General features: G+C 36.3%; 2 protein-coding genes across 4 annotated transcripts; one reads left to right on the top strand and one right to left on the bottom strand.

The window, feature by feature from the left end:
- Positions 1-979: 979 nt before the first annotated feature.
- On the bottom strand, positions 980-5,421 carry nenf (neudesin neurotrophic factor). The gene is made up of 4 exons (XM_079832854.1): positions 5,183-5,421; positions 4,990-5,050; positions 3,396-3,499; positions 980-3,299 (listed from the first exon to the last, which is right to left on the bottom strand). Exons 1-4 carry the CDS (start codon positions 5,309-5,311, stop codon positions 3,123-3,125), a joined length of 471 nt encoding a protein of 156 aa, XP_079688980.1. The 5' UTR covers positions 5,312-5,421; the 3' UTR covers positions 980-3,122.
- A 5,018-nt stretch (positions 5,422-10,439) lies between these two features.
- On the top strand, positions 10,440-17,450 carry pacc1 (proton activated chloride channel 1). Of its 3 annotated transcripts, none has more exons than XM_079832847.1 (8): positions 10,440-10,948; positions 11,218-11,317; positions 12,801-13,013; positions 13,093-13,247; positions 13,329-13,471; positions 13,547-13,691; positions 15,895-16,002; positions 16,106-17,449. In XM_079832847.1, exons 1-8 carry the CDS (start codon positions 10,913-10,915, stop codon positions 16,265-16,267), a joined length of 1,062 nt encoding a protein of 353 aa, XP_079688973.1. In that variant the 5' UTR covers positions 10,440-10,912; the 3' UTR covers positions 16,268-17,449. The 3 variants fall into 3 exon arrangements, with proteins under 3 accessions (XP_079688973.1, XP_079688974.1, XP_079688975.1); XM_079832848.1 differs by having other exon boundaries at positions 10,453-10,948; positions 13,332-13,471; positions 16,106-17,450; XM_079832849.1 differs by having other exon boundaries at positions 10,946-11,143.
- The last annotated feature ends 4 nt before the right edge of the window (positions 17,451-17,454 follow it).

Here is a 17,454-nt window from a genome sequence, read left to right as displayed (position 1 = left end):
CATAGCATGTATCATTCTGCATTAAAATAAAAAAAAAATGGGGATAAAGTCCAATCTGAGTTTAACATCTTTAATCATCAGTCATTATTATGTAACATATCTACTAGCATTAGACTACCTCTGTCTATAGCACTATCTTAGATAAATGCATGGCAGCTACTTACACTCTAAAAAATGCTGGGTTAAAGATAACCCAAGTTGGGTTGAAAATGGACAAACCCAGCGGTTGGGTTAAATATTTGCTTAAAACAACCCAATTGCTGGGTTAAATTTGTCCATTTTCAACCCAACTTGGGTTATTTTTAACCAAGCATTTTTTAGAGTGTAGTAATTCATTTTGAATTCTTTCTTGAAATCGATTAGACTTTATGAAGGTTTCCTGTAAATAGGATATTAATTCAGCCTGGCCAGTGTTTACAGTAAAGGCACTTTTACAATGATTCATTATTTTGCTGTAAATGCTAATGAGACCCAGGGATTTTTTAAAAGAAGCAAAAAACATCATTTTGAGACTCCGAATCTGACAGTGTTTGCTAACTGACTCATGAAACCGTTCATGAAACCATCCAGCCCCCATGTTTTTAAGTAAGATGTATCGTGGGTAAATTCATCGTGAAAATAAAAGAACAGCATTAGACCAAATGCCTTTCGGCATATACCCTCCTACTGCTTACAGACTCCATAGAAATCAGGTCACGGTCTTCTCATCAGGAGCCTTTTGATGTTTTGGAAAGTTAAACATGCAGGGGAGTTTAAAATTGTTCTAGCGAGTCTTCTTAATATCTCAAGTTTGAACAGTTTCTTTCTTTCTTTACTGGGGAGAACTGGGCAGCAGATTTCAGTTGGATATACCTTATAGTCTTGGTTATAAAAAAAACCCCTGAACATTTCCACTTTTATTTACCAGGGTAAGAAAGATATAGTTTATTTGCCACACTTTGGCATTTTCATGACAACATACCCCAATATCTGTGAATTTGCCATAAAATAATAGTTTTTTTAATCGCTTTCCAATGAAATTCAAACAGTAGAACAATGCATCATACAATTATTTTGGTTTTAAAATAATAATAAAAATAATAATTTGGCTTCATTTTAGTTTGGAGAACAGAATTCTTAATAAAATAAACATTGGAGGACAGAATTCTTAACGTTTGGGGTCAGTAATTTCTTTTTTTAAGCAATTAGTACTTTTATTCAGCAAGGTTACATTGAATCAATCAAAAGTGACAGTAAAGACATTTGTTACATAAGACTTCTATTTCAAATAAATGCTGTTTTTATTTTATTTTGTTGTTCATCAAAGAATCCTGAAAAAATGTATCATAATTAACACAAAAATATTCAGCAGCGCATTGATAATAATTATAAATGTTTCTTGAGCAGCAAATCTGCATATTAGAATGATTTCTGAAGGATCATGTGACAATGAAGACTAGGGCTGGGCAAAAAAAAATATTTTTCGATTAATCGTTTTTTAAAAATGTTGTCGATTCAAAATCAATTCTCCAAGAATCGATTTTTTTCCCCCGGGGGTTTCCAGTCGATCCTGCCCGGTATCGCATATATGCTTGTCGTTAAGATAAAATCGAATGGCAATCGCATCTAAGGAAGGCACGCAAATAACAGAGATAGTGACGAAATATAATGCATCATCCGGGGCATGAATCAAAGCTCAGATGCCCCTGGAGGAAAAAGCCTCCATAAAAACGGTCTGAATTAAGGTAGGCTAAATCGCAAGAAATGCTTGTCCTTTACTGAAAATTGCTGAAAATCATCCAATATCCTTTTTATGTTTTAGAATAAGTGTATCAAAATATCCATAAAAACAAAATTGTATTAAATTTAACATAATTGTATGCCTTTGAAATATAGAGATGGGTTCTGTTTTAATGTAGACCTACCCAAGTGTACCTAAAATAAAAAGAATTTAATATACAGGTTTGTGGCTCTTAATTTCTTTTTAATTACCCACTTGTAAACTCATGTTCACTGTTCTTTTTTATAAATATAGTAGGCTATTTGAATTAAATCAATATTCATTAAGTTGAATCGAAATTTAATCGAGAATCGAAAATCGAATCGATTTGAGAGCTTGCGAATCGAAATCGAATCGGAACATCTGAATCGATACCCAGCCCTAATGAAGACTGGAGTAATGATGTTTTAAATTGTAATAATATTTCAGAATATTAGTTTTTACAGCCTTGGTGAGCATAAATGACTTCAAAAACATAAAAAAAATCTTACTAATCTCAAACATTTAAACAGTAGTATAGATATGTCCAACAATTGGACCTTTTTTTCAGATCCTTGCCGAGTTTGAGCTCTTGTGACAACTAGCCCCGGTCTCTTCTACATGTTGAACAGCCGTGTTCCAATAACCTGACTGGCATCACACTCTTTTGAGACCAGATGACCCCGGTCAGTGTGTTTCTAAACAACTTGTTTATTACATTCCATTCAGACTTAACTAGATGACACTAATATGACAGGACAACAAGCCGAAGTAACAAACAACTCTCTCTCAGATCAATGTGAAACTTTTCTGGTCATCAAGGGCATTTCGCACAGATTAGACACAAACACTATAATTATGACTGAGATGGCGTTTGAGTAAAAACGTTGTTGTGGAATGATAACATTAATGCTTGACTTTGAATTTGTTTGTAAAACTACACCCCTCACCACAAAGCAATTTCATTTTCTACATGAAGTGTGAATCACCAAACTTTCCCCTCGTGTACAGTGAAAGAAACCAAGTGATTTAATGCAGGTTCACAATAATCAATACATTTTACACAACGTAAACATTTAAAATCATTATCTAGCTTTGTTTAATACATGTAAAAAGGCCAAACCTATTTCTTTTTTTCTAAATCACACCTGTAGGTGTCCTCATTTGAATGACCTTCAGAGCAGCCCACCAGGGAAAAACCTACGTGGGATATTATGCATCATAGTGTTTTCTAGGCTGTGGGCTGAAAGACCACCAGACAACCACAAATTTACACATGCCCACTTGTACTGTCAGGGGTCACAAACAACTATTATTCAGATTTTTGATTAGATTTTTGGATAGCTTTATTATAAGACAATTATCTTGAAAGGCTGTCTCAGCATCAAAATTCATCTTTAATGTTGAAATTAGGTTGGTCTTCAGGCTTGAAGTCTTTATTGGGGCTACCATCCTCATTGAGAACGCGCCTGCTGGTGTATCCCACGATAGGGTACTTTGCTTTGTATGTGCCTTTGAATATCTGCTCGAGGGATTGAAGTTGATTCTCAGTCAGGCCCGTCTAACAAATAGGAACCGAAAGAGTCAATCCAATATTCAATCTAACAACAGTGTTATATGAAGAAGCTCAAACAAATATATAAAATCCCCAACTTACAGTGTCATGTGTGAGATCTGCTGGGTCGAGGGACATTTTGGCCACGGCCCTGGTTGAGTCTTTGCCCACAAGGGCATTATAAGATGCTCCCTTTCCGTAAAATTCTGGAAATTAAAGAGACAAAACAAGGTTTCCACACTTTCTGACCAAGGAATTCCCATGACTTTTCTAGGCATTCTTGACAAATTCTATCTATATAGATTGCTATGACAAATCACAATTTCTAGCCGATGAAATAGTTAAATAAACAAGAAACGTATGTTGCGATAGTCTATATATCTACATATATCTATGGAAGCTTGTTCCCGCCACAGAATAAAAAAAATTAAAAAAGGTAATTGTAATTTATCTCTAAATTCGTAGGGTTTTTTTCCTCACAATTGTGACATTACATCTCACAATTCGGACTTTTTATTGTGAGATATAAAGTTGCAATTGGTGTTATAAAGTCAAAATTGCAAGATATAAACTCGCAATTCTGAGAAAAATAATCACTTTTTAACTTGCAATTGTAAGTTTATATCTCACTATTCTGAGAAATATAGTCAGAATTGTGAGATATAAACTCGTAATTGTGAGATAAAAACTCAGAATTGCGAGTTATAAAGTCAATTGCATTATATAAACTCGCAGTTGTGAGTTATAACGTCAGATTTTCAAGATATAAACTCGCAATTCTGAGGGAAAAAAGTCACAATTATCTTTTAAAATGTTTTATTCTGTGGCGGAAACAAGCTTCCATTTATATATCTGAGTGAAACAGCTTCAAGAAACAAGAAAAAATGTGGAGCGGGACTTGATTTTGTCCGTTGAGGATTGATTGGTTGGAATGTTCTGGTTTGCTATTGGCGTGATCTCATGTGATTGGCAGGTTGTCCCGCCCTCGAGCCAGTAAATGTCATCAGAGGAACAAAGTTATTTTGATTAAAGATTACAAGGTCACATGAATTTACAAAATGATGTGCACAAATAAATATTTTTTATAATAAATATGGCCATATTACATTACAAAAAAAGAATGGTCTGTTTTCATAATGGTGACTATAAATTCACTATAGAAATTCCCATGATACCTGTAAATATGCTAAAATCCAGCCCTGGGAATCCCTGTTTTTTCCTGGGACTGTTGGAATCTTTATCCAGCAATGCAAATAGGCCTGTGGTTTTCAATGCACTGCTTAATGCTAACACGCACACACACAAGTGTTTGTCTGTATTAGTGAGGACATATGCATAGACTTCCATTGATTTTATATCATGTTAATGATATTTCCTTAACCCAAGCCCTACCCCTAAACACAACCCTCAAGGAAACATGTGCGAAGCACTAGATTTAAATTAAAAACATGTTTAGGATGATGATTTAGAAGCCTTTTTAATTAGCAAGGACTCACTAGTCGGTTGTCATAATATTTCAGTATATTAGTGAGGACATTTGGCCCACACTAGTATAGCCAAACCTGTACACATTGACACACAATCAAAAAAGGGAACAAAGCTGATAGATCTACTTCCTCTAGGAAGGGTTCACGAGTTAGAAACCACCAGCACACACAAAAGGTTGTAGAAGGTGAAGTTGTATACCACATCTGACCTTTTCCAGTGGTGACGTCAAACACTACTCCTTTAATGGCCATGTAAATTGGTTGTCCGTCCTGTATAAAGGGGCGGGGGCACGTTTAAAACTCGTCAGCAAATGCAGTTTGCATAATAAAATAATCAAATGAGAAGATATTTTCGAAATATTGTCTAAAACTAGCACAGTGTTTTTGTAATACAGAACATACCTCGCTCCCATCGTATCTTTGCAACTCCTCCTCGGTGAACACGCGCACCGGTTTCGATGCGTTTTTTATATCATTTGTGGAACAAACGCATAGTAACGCGTATAATACAACACTACGGAGATAAAACATTGTGGACTGTCGTGTTGGTGTGTAAGAACCGAGTCTGCGGTTACAGTTTCCTTGTTGTCATGGGAGTGTCCGTCTGTCTGTGTTTCCATTCAGTCTTTCAGATGCTGATCTCAGATCAGCTTTCACAATCAGAGGTGGAAATGCTCCATTTGTTTCGGAACAGAACGGGCTCTTGTAATTGGCGCTTTAGGACATTTAACATTTTAATATATCGCTGTTTGGGGTGCTGAATATAGTGGACTGACCATGACTTGAATTTCATATGAAACACCAACTTCTGCTTTGGGAACTTTCTAAACTTCCACTTGCCGCGAGTTTCTGTTTCTCTATTCACGTGAGATGGACCGGAAGTGACGCCCCACCAATGAAACTCCTCTCTTTGAAGTTCCTCAATATTTTAAACGAGTGAATTCTCAAAATGTCATGGGTATTATCCAGGAAAAAAAAGATTGATTTGGAATAAATATAGACTGAGAGAAGACATGGCTCTTGCCTCAGAAGTATACTTTCAAACAAGAAAAGTTTTTTCCATATACATTTTTTCCATTTCTTGCAAGCCTTCTTGTCTCCAAATATGTGGATATTGAGAGCACCTGCTCATTATGTTAAGTGATGATGAAATTCCATTTGTTTGTTTTTTTCCAGAAATTATTTGTACTGTCATCTCATTAAGCCTTCTGAAGTGACCCAGCCATTTAATATTAAAAATGAATCATATTCATTAATTATATATTAGTATAGGCTATTATTACAATAATTATAACTGACAGATCATGTTAATTTTTCATTTTATATTGTAATTTTTTTATAGCTAAATATACAAAAGTTCACAAAAGTATAATTCCTTTATAATACATAAAATAAATGTGACAGAAATTGTCACAAATTATATGTTAAAGATGCCTTTGAAGATGCAGAGCCTAATATTTCCTCTTTTTAAAAACGTTATCTACTTTTATTGTTCTTTTCTTTTTCTTGTTAGTAAAAAACTTTAATGTTCACTGTTAACCTGATTTGATTAATCTTGGTAACTAGAACCCTTTGAATCGTTCATCAAACAGATTCATTCAGATCATAGATTCATTCAGGGACTTTTCTGCAAGTACATCGTCGTACCAGTAGGTGGCTGTAAGTTGAATCCCTGATAATTCATTTACAATTCGTTAAAACACAGAGTTGTTCACTACCGAAACAAGGCTGCGTTTAACTCTATTTTGAGACACATACACTCGCAAACTTCCCTAAGCACTTCCCCTCGGGGGAATCCCTGCCGCCATTTTGAAGTGTGTTCAAATTCGTTAAGTGGTCGAGGGAAGTTTATTTGGACTGACCCTCAACCCTACGATTTTGACAGAGGGAGCGAGTCTACTCGATGGCTACATCTGAAATCGCATACTTCCCTACTACAGCTATATGTGGCAAAAACAGCATGTGACTGGGTTCCACTCCACTTTTAGACACGCGCTTGCGAACTTCCCCAAGCACTTCCCCTCGGTGGAATCCCCTCCACTATTTGCGTTCCCTCGATTTTGACAGAGGGAGCGAGTCTACTTCATATGTACACTTCAGGCAGCTTCATATACCACAATGCAACACCATTGTGATGTCACTGCAGATCGCGTTTAATTTAGGCTACCCTCACCACAAACAACTCTATGATATATATATATATATATATATATATATATATATATATATATATATATATATATATATATATATATATATATATATATATATATATATATATATATATATATATATATATATATATATATATATATATATATATATATATATATATGCTGCATTAAACAAATTCATGGGGGGAGGGGGGGGGGTATATAAATCAACTCCACAGCGAAATCCAAGTGATCAAGGGCTTTGGACGTTCCAATTCAGCCCATTGCAAGGGTTCCGCTAATAGTGGGCACTCATGCAATGTCAGCAATGATGTAGACTGATCTGAGTCGACAAAACTGAGGGAAGTTAGCAAGGGAAGGGCATAAAAAAATTAACTGGAACGCAGCCCTGATTACATTCACACATTCAGCGGCCATTAAGTAATTACTTATTCAACAAAAGTACCTCAAGAAAGTATGCAATTTCAGACGCAGCCATCGTCTTGGCCTGCTACTCATATACCTGGCAACTGAATTGGTGTGGAACTCTTAATTTCATAAACACGATAGAAACTAATCTTGATTCATGCAATTACATAAAACAAAAATTAAGAAATATAATTTTAAAATAAAAAAATAAACGTAATTTCAAAATAAGTACCTACTCAAGACAGTATGCTATTTCGAATGCAGCCAATAGACAGATCAATAGACCACAATGCAACTGTATTGTTATAATTTTCATAAGAACAAATTCGTAAGGGAAAACTGTAAATAATAAATTAGCTCCATTGCAGATTTCAGTAATCAAGGGCTTAGGGTGTTCCCTTTAAACATAGGCCCTGTCCCAAATGGCACACTTGTGCTCACTTGTGTCTATACAATCCATGGTGTCCCATGGGTGTCATTTTAAAGGGTCACTTCAGCGCTGGGAAGATGAATGTGTATTTAAACATGGTCATTTATGAAGCAGAAATGTGATATTAATTTTGAATTTGGCGCCTTATAGACTGAGAAAAGCCAGAACATTTATTTTTGTTTCATGTGGATGAAAGACAACAACTCCCAGAATGCACTAGCTTCGCTGCCCTACAAGGCCACTCCCAAAGCCACGGCTACTGGTTATCACTTGCCCATCATGACACTGCCCCACCGTCGTTTTGATATTCATAGTAATAAAATAATTTTGTTCAGTTAGAGAACAGACACTACAATTAAAAACTGAACGTGTATTTTCAAAAAAGTGTGAGTGAGCCGAATGAAAGTCACGGCACAAACGCAGCAGGAGTCAGATTACATTCATCACGAGAGTGAAGAGCTGAGCAGAGCTGAGGTAAGCGCGGCAGTCGTTCACGACCCGTGTCCAGTCTGGCGCATTTTGATATCATGCCTATGGAAGCTAAACTTTCATAGGAATTCATTGAAAAGTTGAAACACTCACTTTGCTCCACACCGCTCCGTTATTAATGCCCGAGCCGAACAGCTGTGCGCATTTACATTCTCCCCTAGCAACTCTCCGTTGGCTTGCGAGCTTGAAAAACCAAACTCTGGTCAGGCCAATCACATCGTGTATAGAGTCGGTGGGCGGGCTTAACATAATGACGGCAGAGTTGCTGCGTTTCCGCGTGCTACTGGTAAACAAAGAAGCTGGTAAACAGCGTCTTTCGAATCGGCTTTGGCCGCGACTCTGGAAGACTTGGAGTTAAGCTTTTCTTTGAAAAAAAGAACAAAGAACGGCACTGAAGTCATTCTTAAGAAAGGAAGATGCGTTCTGAGTTTTGTCGACCGGATACGGCAAAAGTTTAATCAACTAGCTCCGCTTCATCTTCTTCGTTGCTCTGGTTGGTTGTAGCGCTATCCTATTGCGTGCAGAGGGAATTTGAAAGACAACCGTTTATCCCGCCCCTCGGATTGAGCCCTGCCAATGGTGAGTTCCCAGACCAAACATCTTGATGTGGGTCGGGCTTGTCAGGCTACCCTCGATGCAAACTTTTGCTGAGACCGTACTGAAGTGAGCTCCGCAGCAGACTTCTTCCTGACAGTCAAAGCGGTGTTATATCAGGAAAGTGCGAACTTGTAGGAAGGCTACAAGTGTTTAGTGTGCCATTTGGGACACGGCCACATTGCAAGGGTTACCCAGTAGTGGGCACTTGTTCAACATAAGCAATGATACACATCTGAGAGAACAAGACTGAGGGATGTTAGCGAGGGAAGGGCATAAAAAATTGACTTAAAGGGATAATTCACCCAAAAATGAAAATTATCCAATAATTTACTCCCCCTCAAGCCATTTACTCAAGGTGTATATGACATTAAAGGTTATATAAAAAAATTGTCCTGGTTAACCCAAGCATTCCATATTCAATTTACGCGGAAAGTGTAACGCCTCTCGCAGTTCAAAACGCTTACGCTACGTCCGGCATCATCGTCACACCAGTTACACTTTTTCTGTAAGTTGAATACGGAAGGCGGTCTGGCGGAAGTTAGATATTTTACTTTATAAAGTGTTAAATATGGATCATTTTATTACACAAACCCATCAATTTGCTTCAGAAGGCCTTTATTAACCCCCCAAAGCCGTATCGATTACTTTTACAATGGATGATGCACTTTTTTGGGCTTCAAATTTTGTTCTACCATTCACTGCCATTATAAAGCTTCGATTAGCCAGGATATTTATTAATATAACTCTGATTGTATTCGTCTGAAAGAAGAATGTCATATACACCTAGGATGGCTTGAGGGTGAGTAAATCATGGAATAATTTTAATTTTTGCGTGAACTATCCCTTTCCATGAAACCATATTCTGAATTCGGAACTGCATACTAGACTTTTACTATTTCAGCCATAGAAAGATAATGGTAAATGTAGTAAGATTAGCATGTGGGTCATACTACATTTTATATAGGCTACTGAAATTTGCGTGACTAAAAATCTATTAAGAGACATGAGAAATATTGTCCAACCATCATAAGCATACAAATAATTAAGGTATAGTTCACCCAAAAATGAAAGTGTCTTTCTTCTATTGAACACAAACGAAGATATTTTGGAGAATGTTGGTAACCAGACTGTTCCTGGTCCTCGTTGACTCCCATAGGGGGAAAAAATAAGTAAATGGGGACCAGCAACTGTCTGGTTACAAACTTTCTCCAAAATAACTTCTTTTGTGTTCAACAGATTAAAAAAAACTCATACAGGTTTGGAACAACTTGAAGGTGAGTAATGATTACACACTTTTAATTTAGGGGTATAGCTATCCCTTTAACGTCCTTAAAACGTCCATTTATTTTTAAACATTAGTAATTCTTACTCCTAGACTAGTGAACAAGACTTAAGCTACTCATGATGACAAACAAAATAAACTAAATCATGCCCCCTCTCGTCCAATTTAGTACGACTTCAGTGACGGGGGCGTAGTCGTTCAGTAAGGTCCAACCAATGAAATGTTCCGTAACATCCCACCTTGAATGCTATTGGCTCTTGCCACAGTCAGTCTTTCAATACATAATGGTCACGCGCTTCAAAAGGAAGAACGAACGAAACACCACGTTATTCTTCCTTTTAAAAACTTCCTAAAAAATAATGTTTTTATTTAATTACACAAGAAAGCGCTGGCTTCCATTGCAGAACAGAGATGAGTTGTTATTAAAATGTATGTCAGTCATTGTGCTGTTATTATTCGTAAGAGAAAACATTTATGGAAACCATGTGTAATTAAAAAAAAAATACGAAACAGAACCTAAATCGTGTTATGGAAGATTTTGAGTAAACATTTTTTGGAAAAATATCAAAGATAGTATCCAAGCCCTCCCCTACTAACTAACAGCAGCAACTGTGATGTCACGCTTGGCATGTTTTTTGGCCGTTGGCTGTGCCTCACGCGAGCTCCTCGAGGATGAGTCTGAGGGTCCGGGTCCTGCTCCTACAAGTTAATGGCAAAGTTTAAATGCCCCAAATATTCGGAGGCGAGGCACAATGCTGAGGAGAGACGCATCTCGATCTTATCAGGAGGTAATGAAACTCGTTGACCGTGTGTGAAACGCGGTTAGATCCAGCAGGACTCGTTCATTGGGATGTGAACTTTCCGTGCTGGAGCTCAAAGCAGAAGCTGCAGTCATGTGATAACAGCTGACCGCTTGCTTTTTACTACCGCTATGCGATAAAGAAAGATACGAAGCGCGGAATACAGTCAAATATATATTACACGTGTGTATACTTTTGCAAAAGTAAACAAATAACTGTACATGTCTGTATTTTTAATGTCACTTGTTGCATTGTAGTTCAATGGTGAGGACTGTTCTGCTGGGCAACTTGAGTCTTACGAGAACAATGATGTTTCTGAGGTGGAGCATGATGAAGCAAGCTGTGAGCCTTTACCAGGTCAGAACTTGTTCCTTAAACATGACCCTGTTAAGTCATTGTTTTCTGTTCATGTATGTAGATTTATGTATTACTCCTATTGTGAGATGGTGTAGGTGGTGTAATTTCATGCAGAGGACTGCATCTATTATTTATTTATTTATTGATGCTATAGTTATATTGTGGTTATTGTTTAGGTGGTGCAATCGTGTTTGTTTGTTCATTTATTTATTTACAAATGTCCCTTTCTGGGACTATTATTATTATTATTTATTTAGACATATTTAACATTTACATTCTGGGACAGTACGATGTATGTATGTGTGCTTGTATTTTGCATGTATTTATTATGCTTGTATTTATTTATTTTGCTTGTATTTTGCATGTATTTATTATGCATGTATTTATTTGGCATGTATTTATTTATTTTGCATTTATTTATTTATTTGGCATGTATTTTGCATGTATTTATTATGCATGTATTTATTTTGCATGTATTTATTTATTTTGCATTTATGTTACATATATTTATTTATTTTGCATGTATTTATTATGAATGTATTTATTAGGCATGTATTTATTTATTTTGCATGTATTATGCATGTATTTATTTATTTTGCACTTATTATTATTTTTTTTACAATGCATGTATTTTTTATTTTGCATTTATTTACTATGTATGTATTTATTTATTTTGCATTTATTTATTATGCATGTATTTAGTTTGTGTTTATTTATTATGCATGCATTTATTTATTTTGCATTTATTTACTATGTGCATGTATTTATTTATTTTGCATGTATTTATTATGCATGTATTTTTATTTTGCATGTATTTATTATGCATGTATTTTTATTTTGCATGTATTTATTATGCATGTATTTTTATTTTGCATGTATTTTGAATGTATTTATGCATGTATTAATTTATTTTGAATGTATTTATTATGCATGTATTTATTTATCATTTATTTATTATGCATGTATTAATTTAGTTTTTGTTTATTTATTATGCATGTATTAATTTAGTTTGTGTTTATTTATTATGCATTCATTTATTTATTAGGCATGTATTTAATGTAAATACATTTATTTACATATTTAATACATACCTACTTATTATTTAGGTATTATGCATTATTTTGATCATTAATTTGGGGAGTTGGTTTAACAATGTTTGATTGTATGATACATTTTGTTTTAAGTGCTATAATCTCAAAGTAAACCATTTTCCCGGACCAGGGCTGCGTTTGCCAAGAGCATCGTAAGCTTAAGATGATCACAGAACAATTGCCATCAATGGTCTCTACGATCAATTTAGGCTTACAATGCTTTTGGGAAATGCAGCCCAGGTAATCTGACTTGGAGGACTGCATCTATTTAAAACAAAAAAAATAATTAATGCAGGTAGTTTTATTGTGGTATTGTTTATGTGGTGCAATTGTATGCATGCATGTATGTATGTATATATTTCTCTAAAATACATTTTTATTATATATTACAGATGAGGATGCTGTGGACAGCAATCTAATGCCCATTGGTTTTAACAAAGCTTGCTTGAAGAATGTTTTCACAGTCATCCTTGTCCTCATTTACCTGCTGCTCACTACGGTGGCTGTGTTCTTGGCCTACCAAACCATTTCAGACTTTATAGAGAAACTCAACCATCCAGTGATGTCTGTTTCATACAAAGAAGTTGAGCAGTTCACGGCACCAGGTGAGCTATAATAAACTCATTTCATGGTATCTCTCAGTATGTCTATTTACAGAATCTTTCATCATTTCTTTGCGAACAGGAATTGCTTTGTATCCTGGGAAGGCGCAGTTATTAAGTTGCATGCATCACTATCATGACAACATTCCACCTCTTGTTGCATCGGGCAGAGTAGAGGAAAGTAACTGTGTAACTGAGGAGGTCATTTACCATGGGCCATATTCAAACCAGACGCAAGTATGTGTTAGAGCTTCCCCATAAACAGTTTTTGAAGAAATGCTACTGTTAATAATCTTTTATGCAACATGTCTGCCGAAGAAGCGAGCCATAGTGGTCAGAGGGCCGACTGATGTGAGGAACCGAGAACTTATATTCCTTCAGTTCAGTCGGAATGAAACGGAGGAGGATTTCAGCGCTATCAGTTACATGATTTTTGCCACATTCAGTGACATGCATGAAAGGTAGCTCTATACAGACATTTTCAGCATGATTCAGATTTGTTCTACTGTTCGTATAAAAAGTATTTTTCTTATCAGCGCAGATAAAGCAGCTTTTATGATGGACTGTGAAAGGAACTACTCAATGTGGACCTTCTCCGGAGGCTTTCGGACATGGGTCAAAATGTCTTTGGTCAAGACGTCATCAGGCAGAGGAAATGAATCGGTTGAATTTAGACAGGAGGTAATAGATTTGTTATGCTTTTTACCAGTCTTTGTCAACTTCAGCATGCTAATCATAATCAGGGTCATAACCACAATGGAAAGTCATGTTTTTTTAAAATAAATATTCAGATTAATGGTCAACCAAATTAGCCTTTTTAGTAGTCAGCCTATTATGCTTTTTTGCATGGTCAACTTTCTTTAGTGTGTAATGTTGCAGTTTGAGCATGAAAAAGGTTATACAGCACAAAGTCGCTCCTAAGGGAGTCATTCTCTATATCAGTAAGCACTTATTCTGAACTCCCCGAAATGCGTTTGTTTATGCACAGCTCTCATAAAGGGTGCATAACACACAGTTTCTGCCAATCTCATGTTAATCTTGAGTACCTATAGAGTAGTGTTGCATCTTTCATATCTCTGAAGAGTCTTTGGTTTTATTATATTAATACAAACAAAAGACAGCCGAACTTGTGGAGGAGTGCAGTAGGTGGAGCTACAGAGTCACACACACACATCCCATGGCATTATCCCTGGATAACTTTCGGTTCACTATACGTTTGTGTTGTTTACATTAAATGCACTTATGCAACGATTGCCAACAAAACAGACATTTGATGCAGTTTCACTCACCGCCTGCGGTTTGGACTCATGACCAGGAACAAACAAACACACTTGCAGAACTCCAGAAACACAAACTGCATCCACTGTTTCCTTAACACTGGGTTATTTGGGAAGCTGAACAAGGTTATCTTTCCCTCACAACCAGAAACACACTTCTTTAGTGACATTGTTGATTTTGTGGTCTAAAAACAAAATGACAGCGCTGCCGACGGCTCCTGTAACCCGAACGAAGCTCGTGGATGGACGTGCTCTTGCTCTCGCTGTGGTTGATGTGCGGACACGCTCATTTAGAAGAAGTGCCCATTCAAGGACTTCCATTTCCCTTTATGACATCATAAAGGGCCATTGTCGAAAAAAACGTTCCGAAACTTGTTTGAATCCTGAAGGAGTGTATTTGGCACACAACTACACCGTCATACGTCAACCTCATATTTTGACATTTTGGCCGTGTTTCGCACTAGAATTTAACTCTTTAACAGTTTATATATGTTAGAATGCATGAAATGGCATTAAACACCCCTTTTTAAAGTCCCGCCACAGCATTTCAGTCAGGATGAGGTCTGAACTTTGACTGGGTCAGTGCAACACTTTGATTCTTTTCTTTTTCAGCCATTCTGTTGTAGATTTGCTGGTGTGCTTGGGATCATTGTCCTATTGCACGACCCAATATCTGCCAATCTTTAGCTGTCGGACAGATGGCCTCACATTTGACTCTAGAAGGACAGAGGAGTTCATGGTTGACTCAATGACTGCAAGTTGCCCAGGTCCTGTGGCTGCAAATCAACCCTCCATCAGTGTGTTTGTGCCGATATGCTGTTTTTAGTTTTCGCGCTGTGCATTATGGCCAAACATCTCCACTTTGGTCTCATCTGTCCAAAGGACATTTTTCCAGAAGTCTTGAGGTTTGTTCAGATGCAACCTAAGCAGTGCTGCCTTGTTCTTTTTAGAGAGAAGACGCTTTCTCCTGGCAACCCTTCCAGACATGCCATACTTGTCCCGTCTTTTTCTAATTGCACTGCCATGAACTTTAACACTTAATATGTTAACTGAGGCCTGCAGAGTCTGAGTTGTAGTTCCTTGGTGTTTTGCGATGTCTGACCTTGGGGGTGAATTTGCTGGAAAGTCCCCTTCTGGGAAGATTGGCAACTGTCTTGAATGTTTTCCACTAGTGAATAATCTTCCTCACTGTTGAATAATGGACTTTAAATTGGTTGATTATGGCCGTAGCCCTTCTCAGATTGATGGCAGCAACAATTGCTTCTCTAAGATCAATCATTGCTGGTGCCTTTTCTCATTGGCATTGTGTTAACACACACACCTGAATGCTCCAGACCAGAAAACTGCCAAAACCTCTGCTTTTATAGAGGTGATCACACTTGCTGGTGATCAGTTAATCAAAGGCATTTGATTGGCAGCGTCTGACTGCTACTTACCCTCTTAATTCCTATGGATGCAGTAAGGGTGTCACCCATGGCTTTTCCATTTTGGCCTAGTTTTTGTTAACTAAATAATGACACTGTGTTAATTTGTTGTGGTTCATCCACCTAAAATACTGAATATTTGGCTACAGCCACTTACTTGATAACCATCCATATTTATTTCAGTCCAGTGTGGTGAAGTACATCGACAAGAGGCCGCCACAGGAGCAAGCCAACGAGCTTTTCTTTGTTGTGTTCCAATGGCGAGATCCATTTATACAGCAAGTGAAAGATGTAAGTGAGCACATCATACTGATATTTACAAGAAAATGTCTGAACGTTTATCTCAAATGCTATACAGAGAGTCTAATTAAGTGTGTCTGTTGTTTTTTAACAGATTGTCACAGCCAACCCGTGGAACACTATAGCCATCTTGTGTGGCGTCTTCATGGTTCTATTTAAAGCAGCAGACTTTGCCAAGCTCAGCATTAAGTGGATGATCAAAATCCGCAAAAGACACTTAAGGGCAAAAATTAGAGAATTGGACCAAATTAGCTAATTCTATTACATCTTACAACACAAGTGGAGTTTTTAATTACGACCGTCGACCACTTTGAGACTTCAGTGTGAAGAGTCTATTACACTTTCATGAAAAATGTGTTGATGTTCTATTGTATGTTAAGTTTTAACTGGACAATAGATTTTAACTTGATAAGCTGATGCATGTTTTCTACAGTATATGGGCAAAGTGCATTCATGTGTTTGTGACACTGAAATATTAACTATTCACATGATTCTCAGTGAGATTCAGCTAGTTGAAATAATGACTGAGAAAGAATTTAGCTGAAACAAAATTCTAATGACAGGGACCTTTGGTTAAGTTGCATTTCCAAACGATCGATAAATGTATAAAGGGCTCGATAACAGGGCATTTAATGACAGAGGAATTTTCTAAAGGCCAGAGGGGATCCTGCTGCTATTTTCTGTTTTTTTGTTGTCAATGTGAATGAGTTCTGTTTTTTGTGTATAAACCCAGCCTATGAAATAAATACCAACCAATGAAACTATTTAATTGATTTAAAAATGTTCTGAAAACAAGTAGGCATTTTTGTAGATATGATGTAAAGACTTGGACTTGTTTCCATGTGATGTTCTTTTTTTATTGTATTTTTTAAAGGTATCAAATTTTTAAATCTAAGATTTTTTTTGTTATTAGCATTATAATGTCCAATTGTATTAATCTACTAAATATTATTCTATAACTGATGCTGCCTCAACGACTTCAAATTATTATCTTATGTTATCTTGTTTAAACTATTGTTTTTAGTATATTTTGCGATATGTGTGGAAATGTATCAAACTCAAGAACTACTGATATATATTTTTTGCTTCATCGCATTAAAAATAAGACAAGTTACTTGAATACTTATCCTAGTGATTGCAACTGAATCAATAATGTTTATGAGAGATTTACGGCTTTGACTGTTTTACACAATAAGCAATAAATATGTTATGGCATGGATGAATAATTCAATAAGAAAGTATATGCATTTTGTTGTAATTTTTTGTTTGTTTTATTTTATGTTTTGCACTTTACGTTTATAATAATGAGGACTAGCTAATACCAAAGGGAATCTTTATTTTCCATTTGAAATGTACCTTTAGTGGTCGTTTTGGTTCTTTGTCTCTTTATTAAAAGTCAATAAAAGTATTCTGAAATTATTAACTACTTTATACATTTACATG

The sequence above is a fragment of the Gobio gobio genome (assembly GCF_949357685.1).
Source record: "Gobio gobio genome assembly, chromosome: 13".
NCBI lineage: Eukaryota > Metazoa > Chordata > Actinopteri > Cypriniformes > Gobionidae > Gobio > Gobio gobio.
Note: the sequence above shows the minus strand (reverse complement) of the source record. Positions and strands in the feature narration are given on the sequence as shown.

Bases quoted from the DNA above. Each gene is read 5' to 3' on its own strand.
- nenf (XM_079832854.1), bottom strand. From the start codon at position 5,311: ATGTTTTATCTCCGTAGTGTTGTATTATACGCGTTACTATGCGTTTGT. The intron at 5,051-5,182 runs GTATGTTCTGTA...CCCTTTATACAG, and splicing joins AAAGATACGATGGGAGCGAG to GACGGACAACCAATTTACAT. The intron at 3,300-3,395 runs GTAAGTTGGGGA...CCTATTTGTTAG, and splicing joins CAGATCTCACACATGACACT to ACGGGCCTGACTGAGAATCA.
- pacc1 (XM_079832847.1), top strand. From the start codon at position 10,913: ATGCTGAGGAGAGACGCATCTCGATCTTATCAGGAG. The intron at 10,949-11,217 runs GTAATGAAACTC...GTTGCATTGTAG, and splicing joins CATCTCGATCTTATCAGGAG to TTCAATGGTGAGGACTGTTC. The intron at 16,003-16,105 runs GTAAGTGAGCAC...GTTTTTTAACAG, and splicing joins TTATACAGCAAGTGAAAGAT to ATTGTCACAGCCAACCCGTG.